Source organism: Syngnathus scovelli, chromosome 5 (genome assembly GCF_024217435.2).
Source record: "Syngnathus scovelli strain Florida chromosome 5, RoL_Ssco_1.2, whole genome shotgun sequence".
Classification (NCBI taxonomy): Eukaryota; Metazoa; Chordata; class Actinopteri; order Syngnathiformes; family Syngnathidae; genus Syngnathus; species Syngnathus scovelli.
This window is the reverse complement of record NC_090851.1, coordinates 13261139-13283789: the sequence shown is the minus strand read 5'-3', so window position 1 is coordinate 13283789 and position 22651 is coordinate 13261139. Positions and strand designations below refer to the sequence as shown.

General features: G+C 40.7%; 1 protein-coding gene across 3 annotated transcripts in view; it reads left to right on the top strand.

Annotated features, from left to right (window-relative positions):
• The window catches only part of LOC125969561 (protein AF-17), a 23294-nt gene extending 643 nt beyond the window's left edge, over positions 1-22651 (top strand). For 2 of the 3 annotated variants that reach the window (XM_049721776.2, XM_068650720.1), the window contains exons 2-20: positions 2307-2386; positions 2477-2531; positions 2634-2743; positions 5513-5616; positions 5926-6019; positions 6667-6774; positions 10763-10852; positions 11504-11648; positions 11738-12523; positions 13688-13887; positions 14111-14219; positions 14401-14467; positions 15949-16097; positions 17031-17228; positions 17703-17779; positions 17961-18322; positions 18459-18549; positions 19887-20096; positions 20160-22651. In XM_049721776.2, the coding sequence (XP_049577733.1) occupies positions 2307-2386; positions 2477-2531; positions 2634-2743; positions 5513-5616; positions 5926-6019; positions 6667-6774; positions 10763-10852; positions 11504-11648; positions 11738-12523; positions 13688-13887; positions 14111-14219; positions 14401-14467; positions 15949-16097; positions 17031-17228; positions 17703-17779; positions 17961-18322; positions 18459-18549; positions 19887-20096; positions 20160-20195 (3071 nt within the window). In that variant the 3' untranslated portion in view covers positions 20196-22651. The remainder of the gene's footprint in view (positions 1-2306; positions 2387-2476; positions 2532-2633; positions 2744-5512; positions 5617-5925; positions 6020-6666; positions 6775-10762; positions 10853-11503; positions 11649-11737; positions 12524-13687; positions 13888-14110; positions 14220-14400; positions 14468-15948; positions 16098-17030; positions 17229-17702; positions 17780-17960; positions 18323-18458; positions 18550-19886; positions 20097-20159) is intronic. The other variant, XM_049721778.2, reaches the window with a different exon arrangement.

Sequence of the window (22651 nt, the reverse complement as noted above, 5' to 3'; positions counted from 1 at the left end):
TCGTGCACGTTCAACTCAATAGAATGAAATAACATGTCGGCCAAACCACAGTAGCCTTGTGTCCATATGCCTTCACGTTTTGGTCGACAAGGAAACATTTCCTTGAGGTAAAGATGATGTGCTGTAGTAAAGTGCTACGAAAACCAGTTTCAACACTTTATTTGACCTATTCTTAGTCAAAGAGAATTTAGAATTGTTATTCTAGGTTGGTAATAGGCTTGTGTGCCTCACGGTTCTGAGATGTAGTGTTAACATTTCTGTGTGCATGAAGAAAAAATGTAAATGAACAAACACAACTTTGTCAATCATGTACACTTCAACGTTATGGTAATCGGTCCAGAGTCTATGCTTGCTTTTGCCCCAAGTCAGCTAATTTAGACCCTAATTCTGAAAAAATGAAAGGATGCTGTGGAAATCCATACATGTTAGCATTTTTTACACCAGTTTTTACACTTGTAATGAACTGCTATTTAACTGGTTTAGGCAGATGCTCGCTGCACCTTTCAGTCTAGTCAAGGCCGGGCAAATTTATTTATACAGGACATAATTTCATACACAAGGCTTAGTATAAAGTCAAAGTCTGCTTTATTATCAATTTCTTCACAAGTCAAGACACACAAAGAGATCGAAATTGCGTTTCCTACTATCCCACGGTGAAGACATATCACATTTATATGTGTGTGTGTGTATATATATATATATATATATATATATATATATATATATATATATACACACGCGCGCGCACACACACACACACACACACACACACACACATACACCCTGCAGGAATCATACGGTGGCCAAAGGAGGATATACAGACCACAGATATCAAGACACGGAAGCTCCTAACCATGCATGGAGGGTTCCATCCCAAGTCCAGCACCCTGAGACTGTACACTAGCCGTAAAGAAGGAGGCCGAGGACTAGCGAGCGTGAGAGCTACTATCCAAGATGAAACATCCAAGATCCATAAGTACATCAGGGATAAGGCCCCAACGGATCACGTGCTCAGTGAATGTCTCACAATGGGCATCAAAGGAAGATGAGATGCTGGAGGGACCTTCATGGGAGGACAAGCCCCTACATGGGATGTACCACCGACATAGCTGAAGTGGCTGATATCCAGAAATCCTACCAATGGCTAGAAAGAGCTGGTCTGAAGGACAGCACAGAGGCATTGATCTTGGCTGCACAAGAACAGGCCTTGAGCACCAGAGCAATAGAGGCCCAAATCTACCACACCAGACAAGACCCCAGGTGTAGATTGTGCAAAGAAGGTCCTGAGACAATCCAGCACATAACTGCAGGGTGTAAGATGCTGGCAGGTAAAGCATACATGGAGCGCCATAACCAAGTAGCTGGAATAGTGTACAGGAACATCTGTGCAGAGTATGGACTGGAAGTCCCAAGATCCAAGTGGGAAACACCTCCAAAGGTGGTAGAGAATGACCAAGCCAAGATCCTCTGGGACTTCCAGATCCAGACAGACAGAATGGTAATGGCGAACCAACCGGACATTGTGGTGGTGGACAAAGAGCAGAGGAAAGCCGTTGTGGTTGACATAGCCATCCCAAATGATGGTAACATTAAAAAAAAGGAACATGAGAAACTTGAGAAATATCAAGGGCTCAGAGAAGAGCTGGAGAAGGCCTGGAGAGTGAAGACTTCAGTGGTATCTGTGGTCATTGGAGCACTAGGGGCAGTAACCCCCAAACTGGAGGAGTGGCTGAAACAGATCCCAGGAAAGACATCTGACATCTCAGTCCAGAAAAGTGCAGTACTAGGAACAGCAAAGATACTGCGTAGAACCCTCAAGCTCCCAGGCCTCTGGTAGAGGACCCGAGCTTGAAGGGAAAAAGAGACCACCTACGGGGGGGGGGTGAGAAAAAAAAAAAAAATATATATATATATATATATATATATATATTATATAGGTCCACGGACAACAAAACATTCAAATAAACAATACAAAAAGTAGAAACAAGAAGGCACATACAATGAATAATAAGCACAATGAATAAATAAATAAATAATAAATAAATAAATAAGAGCAACATGGTTGAAATGGAGCAATTGTGCATACAGCAGACAGTCAGAATATAGCGCAAAAGTCCAGGAGGAGTAGTGCAAGGCAGCCAACGTGGCCCAAAAGGACAGGACGTTATGCAGCTGGGGGTGGACAGGTTGAGAGAGTTCAGGATCCTAACAGCCTGGAGTATACCTTAAGAATACCTTAAGATTACTTTTCTTGTGAGCTGCTTTAATATTACTGAAATGACTTTCAATTTGTGTATGTGCCTCAGCATGCTATGGCATCGTCCAAGTTCCCACCGGCCCGTGGTTTTGTCGTAAGTGTGAATCACAGGAGAGGGCAGCGAGAGTGGTGAGTCTAGCAACACACAACATAAGTGTTTCCCTTCACTCTGAGATCACAGTGAATGAGTAAGCCGGGTTCTCTGATGTGTTTCCATAGAGGTGTGAGTTATGCCCCCACAAAGATGGGGCTCTCAAGAGGACAGACAGCGGAGGTAAATATGGGGCTCAGTTATAATTAAGATGCGACCTTAAAAGCAGATGTTCTTCGATAAACAGACTTTATGATCTAAATCTTGTGTTGTTGTCACCATCAGGTTGGGCTCACGTTGTTTGTGCTCTCTACATACCTGAGGTGCAGTTTGCCAACGTCCTCACCATGGAACCCATCATCCTACAGTATGTTCCACATGAGCGCTACATAAAGGTACTGAAACACATTGTTGTAGGCTTTCTCTATATTAGGGGTCACCAACCTTTTTGAAAGTGAGAGCTACCAATATGATACCTGTCTGAAAGAACAAATGTAATCAAATTACATATAATATTCGTCTAGTATTATTAACTCATTCATCGCCAGCCGAGTTAAATTAATCTTTGACTTTTATAGCTGTGAATGGCAGTGAATGAGCTAAAAAGGGGAGCTCCCAGCCTCCCAGTCCAGGTCCCATAAGTTCCAACAATGCTGCCAGACATTTACCATCAAGCTAGATCCCTGGGCCTGGCTCCAAATGTGGTGACCCGTGTCTGAGCGTGGCTCTAAACACGGGCTCGTTAATCACAGGATCTATAGCGTCCAGATGGTCCATTTTTCACTAACAAGCTCATTTTGTATATTTTTACTCAAGAAAATGAAATTGGCAGTCATTTCCAATAATACCAATCTGTTTTGTAACGATTTGTAAATAACCCTTGGAACATCGCCAAAATGGACACACCCCCATGTCTTGGTGTCTATTAAGCGGCAAAACTGGACACCAGATTCGTGGGAAAGCCAGCGTGGACAAAGTAATGTACTATACTATTGAAGACAGTATGTACTCTTATTTTATATATATCTTGGCTGGCTGGCGGAATCCCACACCCTTGTCAAAATGACAAGTGTTCTGGGGAGAAAAAAAGAATCAGCATCTTGCTTGAGTTTCCAAGAACCGCTTGGTTCAAGTTGGCTCCAGATAGCAGCCGGCTGTCCTCTTTTCAAGTTTTGTTCACGCCAAGCTATCATACTATATGTTCCACACTCACACCAACACCACAGCACGTCATAAAATTATGTTCAGTCGATAATTTATTATGCTAAAAAAAGGCTGATGTGTTAGGTTGTCGTTACTTAAAATGGCGCTCACAGCTGCAATCAAGCTGCAGTCAAATGACGTCACAAACGTTTTAACTTCGCAAAAGCTCATCGTCCAAAACTCTTTTTGAAAGCCATGAGCAATACAATACCTAAGCCGTTTCTAACTATAAAGAAGAGTACGTCCTCGCAAACTCTGTCTCAGTAAGACCGGTCTATTGTAAAAAGGGGCATTTTCAGTGTACTGTACATAATTATTTGTCCATTCAATCCAAAATCCATTAAAAATTCCATTCTGTATATTGTAGGCACGTACTCAACTCATGACATTTTATGAAGCATTCTTCTTTCGAAAATGATTTTAGGGATGTTCGTTACCACTTTTTTTCAAATCGATACCAATACAAGTGCCATATTGTTTGGACCGAAATATTAGGCGCAGCATCAATAAGCAAGCCTCTAGTTGCATGAAAGGCTCATCATCCACCTCCTTGTTGCATAACTAAGAAGCGGAGGAAGCAGGTTTTCGCCTCAACAAAAGCTGCTCGTGACAGGCTGCGGCACAAGCAGAAGTGACGCAGAGCTGCCGAAATGCCGTGGCATAAGCGGAAGTGACGAACGGCATGCCGCGACCCCTGCTGCTTCCGCAAAATGCACTAGCTCTTATTGCAGTAAGATGTTCTGTAACTCAGACTAAGGCTAACAACAAATCTTCAGTGTACTTAACAATTCCATAATAGTTTCTGTATTTGAGTTTCTTACTTCAATACAAGCATGTCAAGTCATACGACTGCCTTTTTTTTTTGTCCTTTGACTCATTGTTTTTAGTGGCTGGTCTAAGAATAAAGCATTGCCCAGCACCCATTCAAATTAGCCCTATAAAACTTAGCGCTTAACAGAGTAATCAATGTCTTTTCTGGATAGATGCTTAGACTGGCTCTGTGTTTGTAAGTAAATGTACACATTGGAGTGTTGGAGGGCTGGTTTCATATTACTATGTCAGTTCTAGTAAATTGCATGCAGGTTTCTCTTGTCAGAGCCATTCAGCCATAGATTGCAGCCCACATTCCTCAACAGCATTAGATTGATGGTGAAAACGTGAGAAGCCACTCTTACTCTTGCAGGGTGGCCGTGATTCTGTTTGCAGTCTTCTTCCGTTTCAAAGTTGATGTCCTTTGAGGGTGAACAAACTCCCCTTCTACAAAGCCTGCTCAAGGCAGGAATATTGAGCCATTATTAAGCCTCCCCACTTTTGTACTGGCACAGGGACCAAATGAGGGGGCCAAATGTTACGCAGACACTGGAAGTTTTCAAAGCACTGACTCAACCACATAATGATGTGGTCATTTTTATGACAGTCTCACGGAATCTATAATGCGTGAAATTGACGAGCAAGCCATGTGGGGTTGTGCTGGGTAGGAGCAAGACCGAGAGATTGGCGGGACAAAGGGTGAAACAGAGGCAGAGGCTAAAAGGTAAAGGGCCTGCCGTTCCTTTGTTCTGCACCTGTTTCTCGGCCTCATTCACCCTACTCTTGTCCCCCACTCACTGTGGCCAAGACAAAGTGAAAACTACCTGCCCGTAGAGGGAAAACAGAAAGTACACATATCCTAGCACTACATTGCATAGCATTTCAATGCTCTTTGTTTATCTCTTTCCACTATGATCAGTTGGTTATAGTACTAGTGGAACAGAATGCTATTGCAAAAGAAACTTTTTTTGATGTGTCCTTGTGCATTTTTCAGTTTCAGCCCAAAGTTTAATGGTACAAAGCAGTGCACAAAAAAACTGGAAAAGCTTTTTAATATATCTACATATTGACAAACATCATGTTCCTTCACTCTAGAATGCTTGAATGAATTTTAAAAGGTCTTACTTGGCCACTCTCTTTATCATCCCCAGACATGTTACATTTGTGAGGACCATGGCAGAGAGAGCAAGGCTGCATGTGGAGCATGCATGGCCTGTAACAGACAGGGCTGCAGACAGGCTTTCCATGTCACCTGGTAGGTGATCATGAATGAGCATGTGTGTACTTGTGGCTCCAAGAAAGATAAATTCATATGCCATGTCACGATTCTCTTGAAAACTTAGTTACCCTTACATTGCAACAAATGTTCAGCAATAATATTCTAATGATCGATTGATACTTAAACTAGTTAGTAACAAATTTGTAGCTATTTCTTCTGCAAAAGATGGATCGATTCAACACTCAGGATAATTTCTTGTCAATGGTATGTTATGAGGAAATACGTGTATGGTATTGAGTGGATTTAAACATAGCTGCTTGTCTCTTCATTGGATGATGCTGTTAGCGCTCAGATGGCAGGCCTGCTGTGTGAGGAGGAAGGCCCAGAAGCTGACAATGTCAAATATTGTGGCTACTGCAAGCATCACTACAACAAAATGGTACGAGGTCCAGCCGTTGTTAATGTGTACGCCCGTTCATGTAGTTTTTCATTCAAATACAAAAATTGTAAATGCTTGGTTGAAATTATTTGCCATGTTATTCATATGCCGTATTTTCCGCACCATAAGGCGCACTTAAAAGCCTTTAATTTTCTCAAAAACCGAAGGTATGCCGAGACAATGACGAGAGGGAACTTGTCATGTCTAATGGTGAAGTTGCCCAACCTTTCAATTTGGATATAGAAGTTGAGGATGGATTTGTATATGAATATCAATTAACAATAATGTGAGTACAGTACAATATTAAATAGTAGAATAAAGTACAACCGAACTCTGTGTTTTGCTCCTCTGACTTTTTTGTTTTTTTACCGTAAGTCATGGCATCCATGCGCCCTATAATGCAGTGTACCCTATGTGTGAATTAAATACAAAATATACCCCCGCAATTGAGTCTGCTTTTAACCCGAAGCGCCTTATGGTGTGGAAAATACGGTACTTAAACACGCATGTTCAAGTTTAGGAGTAGATAAATGAAGATATTTCTTTTCACTGTTTTTTTTTTTTGGTGTGTCAAATATAAAAAAAAAAAATGTCTGAAGCGGGTCATGTTTCGTGTCGTTTATTCAATAACGTTTACTTATTTACAGCAGAAGAAACGCCGTTCCAGTGAAAATGCAAGTAGTGCCTTCAGTCACTCCCGGGGGCGCTCTACCTCTCCATCACAGGACAAACACCACCACCACCGGCAGAGGAAGGTAAACAAATGACTCATTTATTCATTTGATAACCAAATTACACTGGCCAGTTTTTGTTTACTCATTTGTACCATTTTACGCAAGTGAGAAGTAGGGCTGTCGTGACTTGGTCAGCGAAGGCTAATTAAATAGTCAATGCCTTGTTTCTTTACATGTTTATTTATTTGATGCTTAATTGACCCTCGTGGGGATAAGCAGTTGACAGGATGGATGGGTGCTAGTGATTCAAAGAAAAAAATTTAAACCTTACATATCACATTTATAAATTCTTCCGTTTTAAGTTTTACTCATTCAGTTTATATAGAGTGGAACAGTGATCCTTTTGTCTGAATTCCTCATTTTGATTGCATCACAGGTCCCTTTTTTCTACTTGCTTTGAGGTGCGGCTCAGAGCAAGCCGTTTTGGTGTGGTCTCTTTAAATGCAAATGAGATACTTGACACTCCACTCCCTCCAGGCCACAAGATGTGCACCTCCCTTTCCGGTCCGACATATTTGTAGTTTTTTAGCCAAGGTAGCGTTTACTTGCGGCGCAAACTTTTTGATTGATTAAAAGATGTCAACAGCAGAAGACTTGTCCATACTTATATAACGCATAAAATAAATCCCCTCACAATATTTAAGAACACGTCTTGTAAACAAGCATTGCAGTCAAGTTAACCAGTAAGCTAATGCTAGCATTAGCGAGAAGCTAACGAACGCATCCAACACATTATTGTGTTCCCCAAGAATAATACAGCACCTGCGATGCAATTCATCTGATACAACTACTCAAAATACACCCACAAGAAGTGAAAACACAGAGCACACAGCTCTAAAATCAGCAGAAAGACTGACACTAACGCTATGAAACAAGTGTGTCATAAACACGCAATAATGTGAAAGTGAAATACAGTTTATTATTTTTGTGTCATCTCAAGCTTACCGCTTTACTGTGTCCGTCGTTTCCATAGATTGATGGAACTGAACCATCAACGAAACAAAGTCAAAATCCTTCTCGAAACTGACGAAAGATTTCTGAAACACTCGTCTTTGAACAAGCAGGACTTTGCCCACAAATGTGGGAACACTGCTTGAAAAATCAAATTTGAGGTTCTGATGCTGGAGGACGGTGCAATGAGTTGTGTGGATTGATGCATCAAACAACAGAACATTTTGATCTCTCCACTTTGGCATCCTTGAGTTGTTTGGACTACAAAAGTCTCTCTAAGTAATAAAGGTGGATTTAAGAAACCGTTTGGCCACACCCATTACCTTGTTTGGTAGTCCCGCCCCAACGGATGCAATGTAATGGATAAAAAAACTAATAGAAAGAGTAAAAAATTGAGCGGAGTAAAAAATAGCCCAACAAACAGATCATAAAAAATCTCTGCAACACCTAGAAGGATAGATGACACTTTTCTATAATCTTGGAGACTACAAGTACACAATAGAATGAATAAAAAAGCAAAACAAGTGGATTTTCCATGATACGTCTGGCACAAGTTTTCTTTTCCCAATGTCACTCATCTTTCACATGAAAAAATGCTTGATACCTGGTTGTATTTATAGGTATATAATTCATCGTGCGACTGTGCATAATCTATAATTTTTGGTTTCTTTTAAATTGTACTTAATATTTTCAGCTAAAAATGTTAAGGCGGCTCGGCGGCGCACTGGGTAGCACGTCCGCCTCACAGTTAGGAGGGTGCGGGTTCGATTCCACCTCCAGCCCTCCCTGTGTGGAGTTTGCATGTTCTCCCCGGGCCCGCGTGGGTTTTCTCCGGGCACTCCGGTTTCCTCCCACATTCCAAAAACATGCTTGGTAGGCCGATTGAAGACTCCAAATTGTCCCTAGGTGTGAGTGTGAGTGCGATTGGTTGTCTGTCTCTGTGTGCCCTGCGATTGGCTGGCAACCAGTTCAGGGTGTCCCCCGCCTACTGCCCGATGACGGCTGGGATAGGCTCCAGCACGCCCGCGACCCCCGTGGGGACTAAGCGGTTCAGAAAATGTTAATGTTAAATGATGGAAATGTTAAGGCCACATATTGCCTTCAGTTTCAGTTGCACCATTTATAAAAACATGCCAAGAATGGTGGTACAAGTTGCAAGTTTTTAATGAAAGTTAAATGTACGTACTATCATCCTGATTGTCTTCATTTTTAATTTTTACATTCCTTCAAGCTGTAATCTAATGACAGTTGCAGTACAAAGGAGAAGCTGCTGGGTGTTGCGATATGCTGACATTTACATACTATGATCTGATTAGTCAATTAATCAAGACTACTGTTGGATTTTTGGTGCACAATTTAGGGAGCGCGCTATCTGCGCCTCACGGCAAAAGCCATTGCCAATCACCTGTTATCCAATTTACTCACTGCGTGCCCGTTTGATTTCTTCAGATTTAGGAAAATGCTAAGACACTGAAGCAGAAATTAGACTTACACAGGTTGGTTGAGTTCAATAACAATTCTTGTTAAGAAAGCTCTGTTTTCAGGAAAGTACAATACAGCGCTGGGCCTTTCGTGCGTCCATGCTCAAGAGCAGAAAGTCTCCATTCAGAAAAGGCAACGTTCAAGGTTCTTTGGTCAGCTTATATTCAGTTGCACATGCCAGTGTGGGCCGAGTTTGATGGGTGATGGATGAGTCAGGGGGTGTGGCAAGTTCGTAGGAGATTTTGATTCCATGGGAGTGGGTGCTGGTTCGGTGAGAGCTGGTTCCGTGGGGTTGGGTGCTGATTATGGGCGATTCGATGTGTGTGGGGGCTGTTGTTTTCCTTTCCGTCTTTCAGCCTTGCCGATCATCTTTGGCCGGGTTCTTGGCTGTCTCCCTCTGGCACCTCTACCGGTTTTATCTCCAAGTGTCCTTCCTGTAAACCATTCTTGCACATACATCCACTTTGCCCACCCTGGCACACCGCCTATTCATCATTCTTTCAATTTTGTCATTTTGTACGGAATTATGTGAGGTTTTGGCTGTGACATCATCAATTTATTAATGTTCCCTGACTATGCAAAGTTTGTACTCACCACTTACCATGTTTTTGTTTGTTTGTTCTTTTGATACGCCATGTACTTGCTTACGTCTTCATATTCTTAGTTTAATCATGCTTCCAACCGTATATTTTCTTTGTTAGGCAAAATATTTCCCTCTGTCCAGAACGTTCAGTAGTAATCGAAAACTGGCGTCTAGCATTCGTCAAAACATAAGATATAATCAAGTACTGAACATTTTTAGACGACTTTGGCAGTGTCCGTGATTCAGAAAATCATCAGGCATGCATGAAACAGTTCCTTAAGGCTCATTAAGCTATTCAGGCAATACATGAAAAAAACATTTATTAAGTGCTCAGATATACATATCAGATCATAAAGTTATAAAATCTTTGTCATTACCCCTATCAAAAAATGTCTAGTTATGTCTTCTTTATTGATTTGGTGTGTAGGTATAATTATATGCTTAAAATGTTTCTTTTATTGATTTAATATGTGAATATACTTGTCTGCTTATGTACTTTATTCAATGAGGTTTGAGCATATCTGTTTTTGTTGCTAGGCAGGACTTTTTGGATTTCGAACCTATTCCTTCACTACTATATTGGTGACCAGCAAAACAGTCGTTTGTGGCAGCCCTAGGGGGAAGTGTAAACCCTATGCCACAGGTGTCAAACTCAAGGCCCGGGGGCCAGATACGGCCCGCCACATCATTTTATGTGGCCCGCCAAGACAAATTGTGCATCAAATTCGTGTGTCATTACTAGAATTGCAAATTGTCTTCACTTTTAATATTATCTGGGGTTTTTTTTTAAATATTTGACCAGTTTTTACTCGTCTGATTTGAAAACAAGTTATTTGTCAGTTTGTTTTGTAGCTTTTACTGTATATAATCTGGGGTGCTCATACATTTATTTGGGTTGACAGTCATAATGGCCCTCTGAAAGAAGCTATGACTACAATGTGGCCCGCGAAAAAAATGAGTTTGACACCCCTGCCCTATGCAATGTCTTTTCAGAGTCACAAGGACAAGATTCGTCAAAAAGAGCGCCACAAGAAGTCCTCTGACAACCTGGTCCCTTCAGTGATGCCCAGCAGTGTAGAAATGGTATGAAGAGCGGGGTTAACGGGAGAGTTGTTGGATATAGTACAATAGGGTTAGACTGATTATTGGCCTAAGCAATTGATCAGCCGGGTCAATGTACGGGCATCAGTATTGGACTTTATTAAAAACCTGACTGCTGATAAGAGTTCAATGATACACTGTGTTAACTTACATCTTATTAAAATGATCAGTTAACTTTACAAGAGAGGTTGTTGGCCCTGGGAACGCTCTTTGACTGAAATAAAAAAATCAAGACAAGTAAAAGTTTTTACATTTCAGTGACAGTATTTAAAAATTTTGAAAAACTGTTTATTGTAGAAACCTTTAGGGAGCTATTTAATGTAAGTTTTCATGTAACTTTTTAAGACATGCTGAGATGCTCCCTGAACCATTTGTTACGATTGTAAAACAAACATTGTCTCTTATATTATCTATTGTCTCTTCTTAGAGAGATTTCAACAAAGTTAAGAGTTGGAGTTTGTATTTATTTATTTTTATGCCAATATTTTACCTTTTATTTAAAATGAGTATTAGCCGTAATCGGCGTTCTTGACAAAAATAATCCGTATTGGACCTGAAAAAAACCATCAGAGAGTCTCTTCAATACAAGTAACATTTACAATCATTTTTGTGTGCATGTGTGTGTTGGAATAGCTTTCTTCCAGTCACCACAGTTCCAAAGACAATGAGGCAAAGTCCAAGAAGCTGGTTTCACATAGTCATGGTCACCACAGTAAGAAAACGGGAAGCACTGCGAAGAGTGGCTCCTCTTCCTGTTCCTCAAGTCCATTCAATCCAGGTATTGCGCTGAGCAAGAATAAAATGTTCAGGCATCGGGCAGCTTGAAGAGAAGGACTTTGTTTAATCGGCTCTGTCTTGCTCATGAAGGTGGAGCTCTATCTTCAGCTCAAGATTCCCACCAGTTTTCCTCCTCTTGCCGTCTGGAGCGTGACCGTGAGCGAGGAGGCGGTGACCACAGTGGCGAGGATCGCAAAGAGCGTCACATGAGGTCAGCCGTCCAGGGGGCCGAAGAGGGCGGTGATAAAGGGGGAGATAAAGATGAGGATGAGGAGGAAGATGAAGATCACAATTATCATGAACCGCCCGAGTTGACTCCTGTCGAGGGCCCTCTCGCGGGATCACAGGGTCATGATCGGTCTGATGGAAACTCAAGTCCTTTTGAGAACAAAGTCACAATTTCAACTTTTGGATCCATCATGCGTATCACCTCCACATCAGTGCTGGGTAGTAGCAGCAAGATTCGCAAGATCTCCTCTTCGGGAGACTACAAACCTTCTAAGTCTTTGTGTAAGTTGTCTCAAATGAGCACACCACCTATCCCAGAAGAAGCGGAACTGGAGGGTAAAATGAGCCCGCCACCCCTGTCCCAAGAGAGAAGGCACCGTGGCAACAAAAAGAGTCGCCATGGTCCAGGCCGACCTCGGGGAAGCAAAAACCGAGAGAGGAAAGAGGACACTCATCATCACCATCATCACAACACTGCCCCGCCTCCTCCACCACCAGTCTTCACCTCCTCACACTACCAGAGCCCAATGTCGGCTCCACACCTCACTTTCCCCCCCTCACTGCCCACCACCGCCTCCTCTTCGTCATTCTCGTCCTCCTCAGCTGGCAGTTTCTCCACAAGCCGTGGCAACTCGCTGCTTGGCTCGGGTGAGTGGGTGTGTGTGGCTTCCCTCAAGTTTCCTGTGCATGCATTTTCATTTGCATAGTCGTTTGCAGCTTGGCAGAAAATGCTTGGTAAATGCCACAATAGCAGTTTATCTATAGAACACCGAAAGAATCCTTCCGTCTAACTAACAGAAGTTTGTGCTCTGCCTGACTGTCTTCAAAACAATCCCTTGTAGTTAACTGGATGTTGAGACTCGGATTGCTGGCCGAGACAAACAAGATCAAGAATATGAAAGCATACACAAATAAAAGTCAATTAAAAAAGGAGATTCATACATTAGGTGTCTTTACCGAAAAAGTATCTCCAAATCTGCCACTGATATTATGTAGACCTGACAGTTATGTTAAGTACATAAGGATTTTATTCTAACACCAGCAACCGGCATAGATTTAAACATTATAATTAGCTTAAGGTAGCTCTGTATCAAGTGTTGCTCTCGCAGTTAGAATCACTTGCATTAGATTACCTAGAATAGGGATGGGCAACTGGCAACCACACTGAAGTGGTAGCTTGAGTGATTGCTTTTAAAAAATACATGATTTAAAAAAAAAAAAAAAAAAATCCTGAAATAAAAACCAGAAAAACACAAAAATATTTTAAAAATTTTTTTTAAATAAAATCTGCAAAAACACGACTCAGGATGCCAAACTGCCAATATGCACGTGTTGACTTTAGTTTTAAGTTGTATTATCACCAATTACCACAAGATGGCAAGAGTCTTTTACTGCCCTATACTACAATGTGAGTAGGCCACATCAGGGTTTTGAGATATTTTCATTTTAAGTTTGATATATTTAAAAGTCACAGAATACATATTTAGCCCTGTATTTTAATATTTAACAGTTTCAGAAAAAAAATCCACCTGTTGCTGAACATTTATTATTTAATTTAAAAAAAATACAGCAATTTATAAATGAAATACCTCTGGTACTGTACTTGCTGCTGCAAATTGGCAGGTTCGAAATAAACACGAAGAATTCATTCAGAAAAGTTTAGTTATCTCTGATTTAAAGAGTCAGTAAAAATTAGTTGAGCAGTGTTATATTATTGTCAAATCTGGACACTGAAAATGCTTGTCTTTTTTGACGCTACAGAAACATACAGGTCTTTTTTTTTTTTATTATCATTCTGCCTCCCTTGCTCAGGTATCTATTCCAGTCTTAAGAATCCTCTTTCACTGGGCGGTGGCATCTGCAGCACCTCTGTCTCTCTGGGTGGTGGGGTGTGTAGCACCTCCTTGTCCTTGGCTGGGGGCATGTGTAGCACCTCTCTCTCATCAGGACTCCTCCCTTCCCACGCTCTCTCACTCTCTCTCCCATCAAGCAAAGCCGCTTCAAACCCACAGGTCTTTACAGTTCTACATTCATCCAGATATTATCTATATTATTTGGTGCAATACAAAGAGATTAACAGTTATTTTATATTCAAAAAGTCAGTTCAGAATGAAAAGTGAATTTGAGTTTTTTTAACCTCATTTAACTTGAAATAGAAACATTCTTACCCCTTATTTTTGACTTTATGAACTTTGTATCTCCACACTTGTCTTCCTTTTTAAAATGAACTTCTAGATGCATCATGGTTCGAGCAGCTCCTACAGTGTGACTTCCACGCAACCTTTCACCAGTGGTCTCTCGACACTGCCACCACTACTGAGTCAAGCCCCAACCTCGCTACCAGGTATGAGGCAGAAATCAAAAGAAATTTCACAAATCCGACATATTTACTCTTACTATTTACAGATTTGGATATCCTCCGTCTATTATGTCACAAACAGTAAAAAAAATAGAAACGTCACAACACTTTGAGTTGTTTAATATTACTGGCACAATAAATTTTGACATGTTGTTCCCTTTCATAGAGTCGGACGTTGATGACTGTCGCTTCCCATGTCAAGGAAACTCGCCAAGGGAAAGTCTTTCCTCACAGTACGTCTTTTGGTCTCAACTGTTTTTTTTTTTTTTTTTTTTTTTTTTTTTTACAATTATGATCAGATTATAAGAGAAGTAATATGTGTAGACGGTAAATTATGACCCGACCAATATTATTTTTTTAGGCCGATGCCTATATTTGAAAGAAAAAAAAAACATTACCGATTAATCGGCTGATTAATTCTAAGAATACATAGCGAATATATTATTTTATTTATTCACTTCCAACAAATATATGAATTAGATATATAATATTTGACTGTTATACAATACTTTGCCCTTAAGTGTTTGTTTAATTTTTAAACAGAGAACGATAGGGACAAAATAATGCAAAAAATAAGTAAATAAGAGAATTAAGCTTGGGAATATACAATCACAGGGCACACATAGACAATCATTCACACTCACAATCACACTTACAAACAATTGGGAGTGGCCAATCGGCATGTTTTTGAATATGAGTGGAAACTGGAATACCCAGATTTCTCTCACGCAGGCATGGGGAGAACATGCAAACCAGAGTCGGACCCAGCACCTCTGAATTGTGGGCAGGAAATGCTCACCAGTGCGTCACTGTGGCGCTCTGGAAATTATTTAATTAAAAAAAATACAGTAATTTATAAATGAAATACCTCTGGTACTGTACTTGCTGCTGCATCTTGGGGCTAGGTTATTGTACAAGTGGAACAACTTTAAAACCTGAGCAATACAGCATAAACAAAACTGGACAAAGTACGTGTTGCCAGGCACACATGATATAGTTAAACTAAAATAGGAGACATGTTGAGTCACTTGTTATTTCACATGTGCTACCTGTTGAAATGCTTAGTTCAGTCCACTATTGTAAAAAGACCTGGCTGAAGTTGTCTCTAATGGGTTACTGAGAAGACAATCACAAATTGTGGTCTGTGGCGGTAATGCAGGTGGTCCGCGAACTTGGAAATGGAAAATAACTAAAATTTTTAACAATAAAATTGATGTATTATTTAGACTTGATTTATTTTCCAGCTAATTTTGTGAATCATTTACCCATCCAAATTATGTAAAATGTAGCTGAGATTCCCAAAATAGACATACAGATGTAAATATATAGCCTGTATAGGTCTATCCTCCTTTGATGCAAAATGAAAAAAATATTCCACCAAAGCAGTGGTCCCCGAGTTGCTTCTTGGTTATCATGGTGATCTCTTGGACAAAACCAGTTAAAAAACCCTGGGTTAAATGAAGTCACAGCTCTACTTAGGATAAGGACACCGTTCTGCACCACTCAGATGCCATTCCGCATGTACTATGTACTTTTTTATGAGAGACTAATAGAATAGATGGACAAATCAACAATTATTTTGAAAAGAGCTATCATCGGCCAATATAATCGGCAGAACGATTAATCGGTCCGGGCCCTACTGGTAATTAATGACAGGTTAACAACCCAGGTAACAAATGAAACCTGACCCTCTTGCTCTCTCCATCACACACAGGTCTCCTATGAGCTCCCTTCCTCTTCTTTTTGACCAGAGAGATGGTTTAGGTGCAGGAGTTCAAGCATGTCCTGAGAACATCCCCCAGGCAAGCGCTCACATTGAGCTCCTGTTGGAGAAACATAGCAACGGAGAGATTGGCGTCAACAGTGAGTAACGTCATTCTTGCCATTCCAAATGTTTATTAGAAGAAAAAGTTTGGGTTTTCAAGAAAACTGAAATCACCTTAACAATACATTTACAAAATTGACTCCACTATAGCCTTGAGAAATCCTGGAATTCACATCCAGCTCGAACACCCAACTCATAATTTAGTATAGTATGCGACAAGCTTTGTAAAGATGTTATCACACAAATTTTAGTTTAAATTTACAAAGCAAAGAATTTTCATGTGCATTCTTTCGATTTACATCGAATCATTACTGTATTTGGAGTTATGTCACTCAGTCATAGATAATAAATTTTAAGTTCATCTGAGTAGAGATTTTGATTCATGGTGAAAATGAAACAGCATAAAATTATTTCATCCTCATGTTGGATTAGAGATGCAGCACTTAATTGATTAATCGACAACTAATCAATTAGTTTTGATAATAATTAATTAAGTTATCTAATTAATTAATTAGATAACTTTTTTAATTTAAAATTGTCCAAAGCTTCAAGTTGTCAGCTTCTCAACAGTAAATATTCTCCAATTGATGTGGTTACTCATGAAAGTATGTTTGTGTTGAATCATATTAAAAACATTTGCCTTCATTTAAACAATTAAAAAGAAATTCTCATTTTCTGATATTATAAACAAAAACAGTCTGAATGAATTATTATTTATATTTTTGCATGTCACAATATCCTGTTTTCAAATAAGGGGATGAAAATTAAAACATGTTTGAATATAATTTGATTCATCAAAAAATAAACAAAATAACAAACATTTATCATTAAAATAATGATTATTGGACCATCTCATCGACTGGACTCCCTGCTTGTCTCACACTAATACATCTTAGTCCATTTTGTGTCACATAATGTCAGCAAAACAAAAGGATTTCTCAGTGATATGGATTGTTTTTTCTCTTTGCCAGTTGTAGACATGCTCCAGTCACTTCACTCGCTGCAGCAGGAGAACCAACGGCTCCAGGATCAGATTCTCAGTCTAACAGCCAAAAGAGAACGTCTGCAATTGCTCAACACAGAGCTTGCCGTACCTTTTCCTCATGGTCATTCTGTCCAAGGCTCTCTGCACACTGCAACCCGGATGAACTTCCTGTCTTCAAGTCAAGGTCAGATTTGGATAGCTTTCTTTGTTCGTCCCTCATCATCTTACCTCTGCATCATGTGCATGGTGCATTTTTAAACAGAATTGCACAATTTTCTTTTTTGAATTAATTCTAAAAAATGGTCTTTGTGTCTCAAATTGAGAGGTCCCTGTTTCGAATGTTGGCTTTGTGGCCTTTGCATGGTATTTCTATGCTTGCATGGGTGTTTTTCCTCGAGTGGCTTGCTCCCACATTCTAAAAACATGCACGTTAAGCCAATTAAGACTCCACATTGTCCATAAGTGTGGATGAGCGCGTGAATGGCTATCTGCCCTGCAAGTGGCTGCCAAGCAGTCCAGGGTGTCCCCTACCTCTCGACCCAAATCAGCTGGAATAGGCTCCAGTTCACTTTTGACCCAAATGAAGACAAGCGGGAGTGAAAATAGATGGATGGACGAATGAATGAAATGGCCTTTGACTCTGCCTCTCTTTTCTCAGACCCCCTAATCACCAATAAGAGTCCCCTGTCGAAGAGCAGTTTCCTTAATGACACTTCCTTTGTTACCTCCTCTGAGGTGAGAACCTGTCTTTTCTCCCAATATATTAACAAATTCAGTCTTGCCCTTTCCTGCTTGGATGGTAATGATGAGGGCGCTGGCTGCTTCGAGCTACTGCACACATCAAAATAAAACCCCAAAAGTGAACTCGAGACGAAAAACCTAAAATTTCACTTTGTTTCTGTTTCTATCCTCCCAGGACCTCCACTCTGGTAGTCCTTCCCGCAGTAGCTCTTCCCTCTCCTTCCAGAGTACTCCTCCCCCTCAACAAAGCCCCGCCTCCTTGAGTCAATCCCTGTTGAATGGGCGAGGTTCAGGTGACAGTTTGGGGCAAATCAATCAGGCTGGCAGCTCCACTCAGCCTGTGGCGGGCGGGCTACTCGCATCTCTTTCAGGAAGTCCTCAGCTGATGAATGGGACACTCAGCGGTTTAAACGGGGTAATAAATTCTCCTGTCCAGAGTGCCGCCCAGTCGACACTCCCTGCTCTGCGCCCCCAGCCGCCTCCCCTCAACCCCCAGACATTGGCACAGAGCTTTCAGCTTCCAAAGACTGCGAGCTCGTACGTAACCAAAATGACTAAATAGCAAAGCAAGCTTTTGTTGGTCCCATATCACCCCAACCGTCAAGATGTTAGTATCTTTAGTTAGTAACATGTAAATCTGACTAATGGTTTTGTTTTCTTGCCCATCTTTCAGGTCTTCACTTCTATCAGAGCAGCACAAACAGATCATTCTGGAGCAGCAGCAACAACTTCAGCAGTTCCTCACATCACAGAACTTCACTCCTGTAATATCTTAATTCTATCTATTCAATTTGTTTGATTAATCCGGAGTCAGGTCGCTCAGGCATCAACGTTAGAAGGGAAGTCTGACTTCACTCTCATCAAGCTCTCGCAAGGCTATCGCGAGGCATTTCCTGGCCATAGTCTCTCCAGTGTGTCCTGGGTAGAATGTTGGCGGCTGACACGGAAGTGCATTTTCATCCAGTCCCATACCATAATAAAAAAGATTCTATCCCTTTCTGCCCCCTGTGGAAATAATTCCTATTCCGTCCTGCTCTCAGTCCCACTCGGATGTCAGCTACATAAAAAAACAAAAAACTAAAGTTGCATGTTACTCATATACACTATTTCCTGCAACATTTTCTTTCCGACTGGTTGATCCCCCTCCCGCTTGTCTGGAGTCGGGTTGCAGCAGCAGCAGGTTTCACAGAGAAGATCAGACAACCCTGTCCCCAGCCTCTTGAATGCCAAGGCAATCCCTCGCAAGCCGGGAGACATACTCTCCCCTACATCTCCTGGGTTGTCCCCAGGGCACGCTTGTATCTGGGATCTTGTTCTTTCGGTCATGACCTACATCTGGTGACATAGATGACCGTAAAAGCGCAGATTGACCATAAATTGACAGCTTCACCTGTTGACTGAGCTCCTTCACCAGAGCAGACTGATAAAAGCCTGCATCATAGCCGACGCTGCACCAATGCGCCTTTCTATCATCCCCTCACTCATGAAAAAGCTCCTCCACTTAGGGCAGGGCAGGGGACGGCACCCTTTTCCGACTGAGGACCATGGTCTCAGATTTGGAGGTGCTGATTTTGATCCCAACCGCTATACACGGCTGCAAATCACTCCAGTGAGACTTGGAGATGGCGCCTTGTTGAAGCCAACAGTACCACATCATCTGGAAGAAGCAGAGATGCAAAACTGGGGCCACGAAACCAGACACCCTCAATGCCTTGGCTGCGCTTAGAAATTCTGTCCATAAAGGTTATGAACAGTGATTCTTTCATTCATTCGCCAAAGTTATTCATCAAACTGTGGCTTTTTGTCCTGTTTTATATATGGGACATGCTTATGTTTGACAATGGTCTTTGTTATAAACAATCCCTGATGAAGTCAAATAACAGGAAACAGCAAAATCGGATTTTTTCAAGCGGGCAGCTTCTTGGTCGAAATCTTCAATTCCATGGGAGAAATAGAAAATGCATTTTTTAGAAATTGTTGCATATTGGATACTTAAGGGAAGTTGCTAATCGTCTCTGAGTGACTTTGACAAGCTCTGCGGGAATTGTCATTGGATCGGTTTTTGATCAGCTCAACAAACTTTCCTATCCTGTCTTCTTAGGAGCAGAGAACAGTTATTTGCCAGATGCTTCAGCAGCAGAGACAGAGGGAGCTGCAGCGCCTCACACTGGCAGGAGCGCTCACGTCCGCGCCAAACTCCCCCTTATTGGCCCAGTCTGCCAACCTGCTGGCCTCAGCCACTTCCTGCCCTCTGCAGGGCAACCAGGGGGGAAACCTCTTTGGTCGACAGGAGGGCGTCCTTCACAAGCCTGTGAGTGATTCTGTAAGTGGTCAATCATCATTGATAAGTTTTTTTAACATTGTCAATTTTCAGGCTGCAGGTGAGAAGGGTGGAGACAAGAATGGATGAAGTCCCCAGTGATACTACACCATCTTAAATGAAGATATTCCTCGAGGTATAACTGAGGTCAACTCACATGACATGAGGACGTCATTTCTACTCTTGTTGTCTTAAATGAATGTACCGTACAACAGGATGGACTTCGGGGGGGGGGGGTACGTTTTTGTGTATGGAAGTTGATTTTTTGTAAGTTCTTTAATAGTTTGTATACTGGCAGCTTTTCAGAGATCATGAGTACTGTGGTCTCTTCTTAAATTGCACTAATTTTATTAGCTCGACCAACGGGCCTGCTTACGTGGACACCTTACTCGTCCTAACAGGTGTGGTCTTGGTTTTTGGGTTGAAGCATAATCTCAAGCACTGACCCTTAATGAATCCTTTCCATAGATTTTTCCATATTTAGACTCTTGAAAATGAATGACATTAATTCCATCCACATGTGAGCCACATCATCCATTTGTCTTCCTGGAAATGTTGTCTTCCCTTTGTGATCACTGCACCCACATTTCTTCCAGGCACTTGCTTACATTTTATTTTATACCATGCAAGAGACTTGCTGTGCCGATTACTGACGGTACAAGCCAAACGTCACAACAACAAAGACAAAATGTGGTCAGTTGCATTTCAATGTTAATCTAGGTATATTACCTCAAATTTTCTGCCGTGTTTTTCTACGCTGATGTGTGGCTTCCATTTTGTGTGAACTCCTTTTACTACCTATACTGAATATAAATTGCCACAGAAAATCTTGTCGTTAGCCATGTTGTAGTTATTTACTGATGTCTAAATATTCAAAATAGTGTGTTGTTCCTCCCTACAACTGGCATTAGTGTGTACTTGCTTCTATTCAAAACCAGAGACCTTTATATCTTTCTAGTTGCTGTGGAGATTAAGAGGATGAAACCAAACATTTGGAAGTTAGAATTTCTTTTCATGAATAAGTTTGCACTTGTCATGTTAGTAGCTATGTTGACTTTGTTTTTAATCAGAATTGGCACTCAGTTGTTTTGTACATACAGTACAGCATATATTTTTGTTCAACATGTTTTTTTTTTCACGTCAGCTAACTCGCTGTTTTTTTTAGCAATACTGGATAGATAATGCCTTAACAATGCTAAACATACAGAGAAAAGGTTGAGCTCAAGAGCCCAATCTCACTCGCTCTTTGGTAGTCTTTTTATTAGGGGTAGATGGCACTCATCATAAGCCAATTTATACATTTTATAAGTAACCAGTTTCATGAAATGAAATATGTGAATAGCCTGATAGTCATAACTATACTGTCTTTCTTTACTATCTTTTTTTGTGTTTGCCTACAATATTTTTTTGTTTGTGAGGCGAGAGAAAAGTACTAAATTGAAATCCTGCACAGTGGTGTCCAAGCAAAGGATGTAAACTACAATATAATGAAAACGCTGTCAAAATGGTGTGTTGTTTGTGGTGATACTTGCTCAGAAGATGGTGAAATGAGGTGCAGGTGATCCTTACGGGCGCTCTCATTCATGACTGTTGGAAAGCTTCATCTTGCCATGTGATGCTTCCATTCTGTAGCTCCCATATTCAGTGATTTACCATCACAGATGGGATTTTCTTTTTGTTTTGTTTTTTTGTGTTTTTCTCTTCTTTTTTTCCCCCCTGTAGCAATTGTCAAGGGTCTGGTTCCTCACCTCTTCAATTTTGAATATCGTGTGACATCTTGAGTGCTACCTAGTGTTGTCTGTACATGTCAGAAAGCAAGTTAAACAGCTCTCTCTGAGGTGATTAAATACTGTAGCAATGACACAACGGGAATGTTTATAATGTTGATTTTATAAAAAAAAAAAGATGAGCCAACATTTCAATATTAAAAGTGGGACGTCTATAATTTTACCAAGTACAGTATGTCCTGAGAAGACAATGTCCATGGAAGGGAGGCGTGGAAAAAACATTTTTTCCTTTCCCATGTTGCACTGGGGCAGTGTAAGCCCAAAACTATTATGTGTTGATTATGAGTTGTATATTTTTTGTGGAAGACTTTTTTTTTTTTTTTAAAGCTTTGAATTTGGGTTAATCAACATAATCCATGTTGTGAATGTCGTACTGTGTATCTTCAGTGTAACAACATTCGAGCAACCGTCTCACAATGAGGTTTGATGGAAAGCAAGTTACTTGTTGGAATCAGAAATGCATAAAATGCAGTGGTTTGATTTATCAAATATATCGTTAAATACAAAGTTATTACTATGCATGATTTTAAATGCATTGTTCCCTGGCAAAAAAATAAAAATTAAATGAGCACCCAATCGTAATGACAAGCCTATTGTCATTGTACAGTGTAATTGCCTGAAAGAAGTGATAAAAAAATGAATTGACAATATTCAGATGAAGTCCCTGTAAAGTATTTTGATACTTTTGTGTTTAAAATTAAAACAACCGATGAATACAGGTGTTTTTTGTCAATAAATGTATTTTGCTGATTTGTTTCA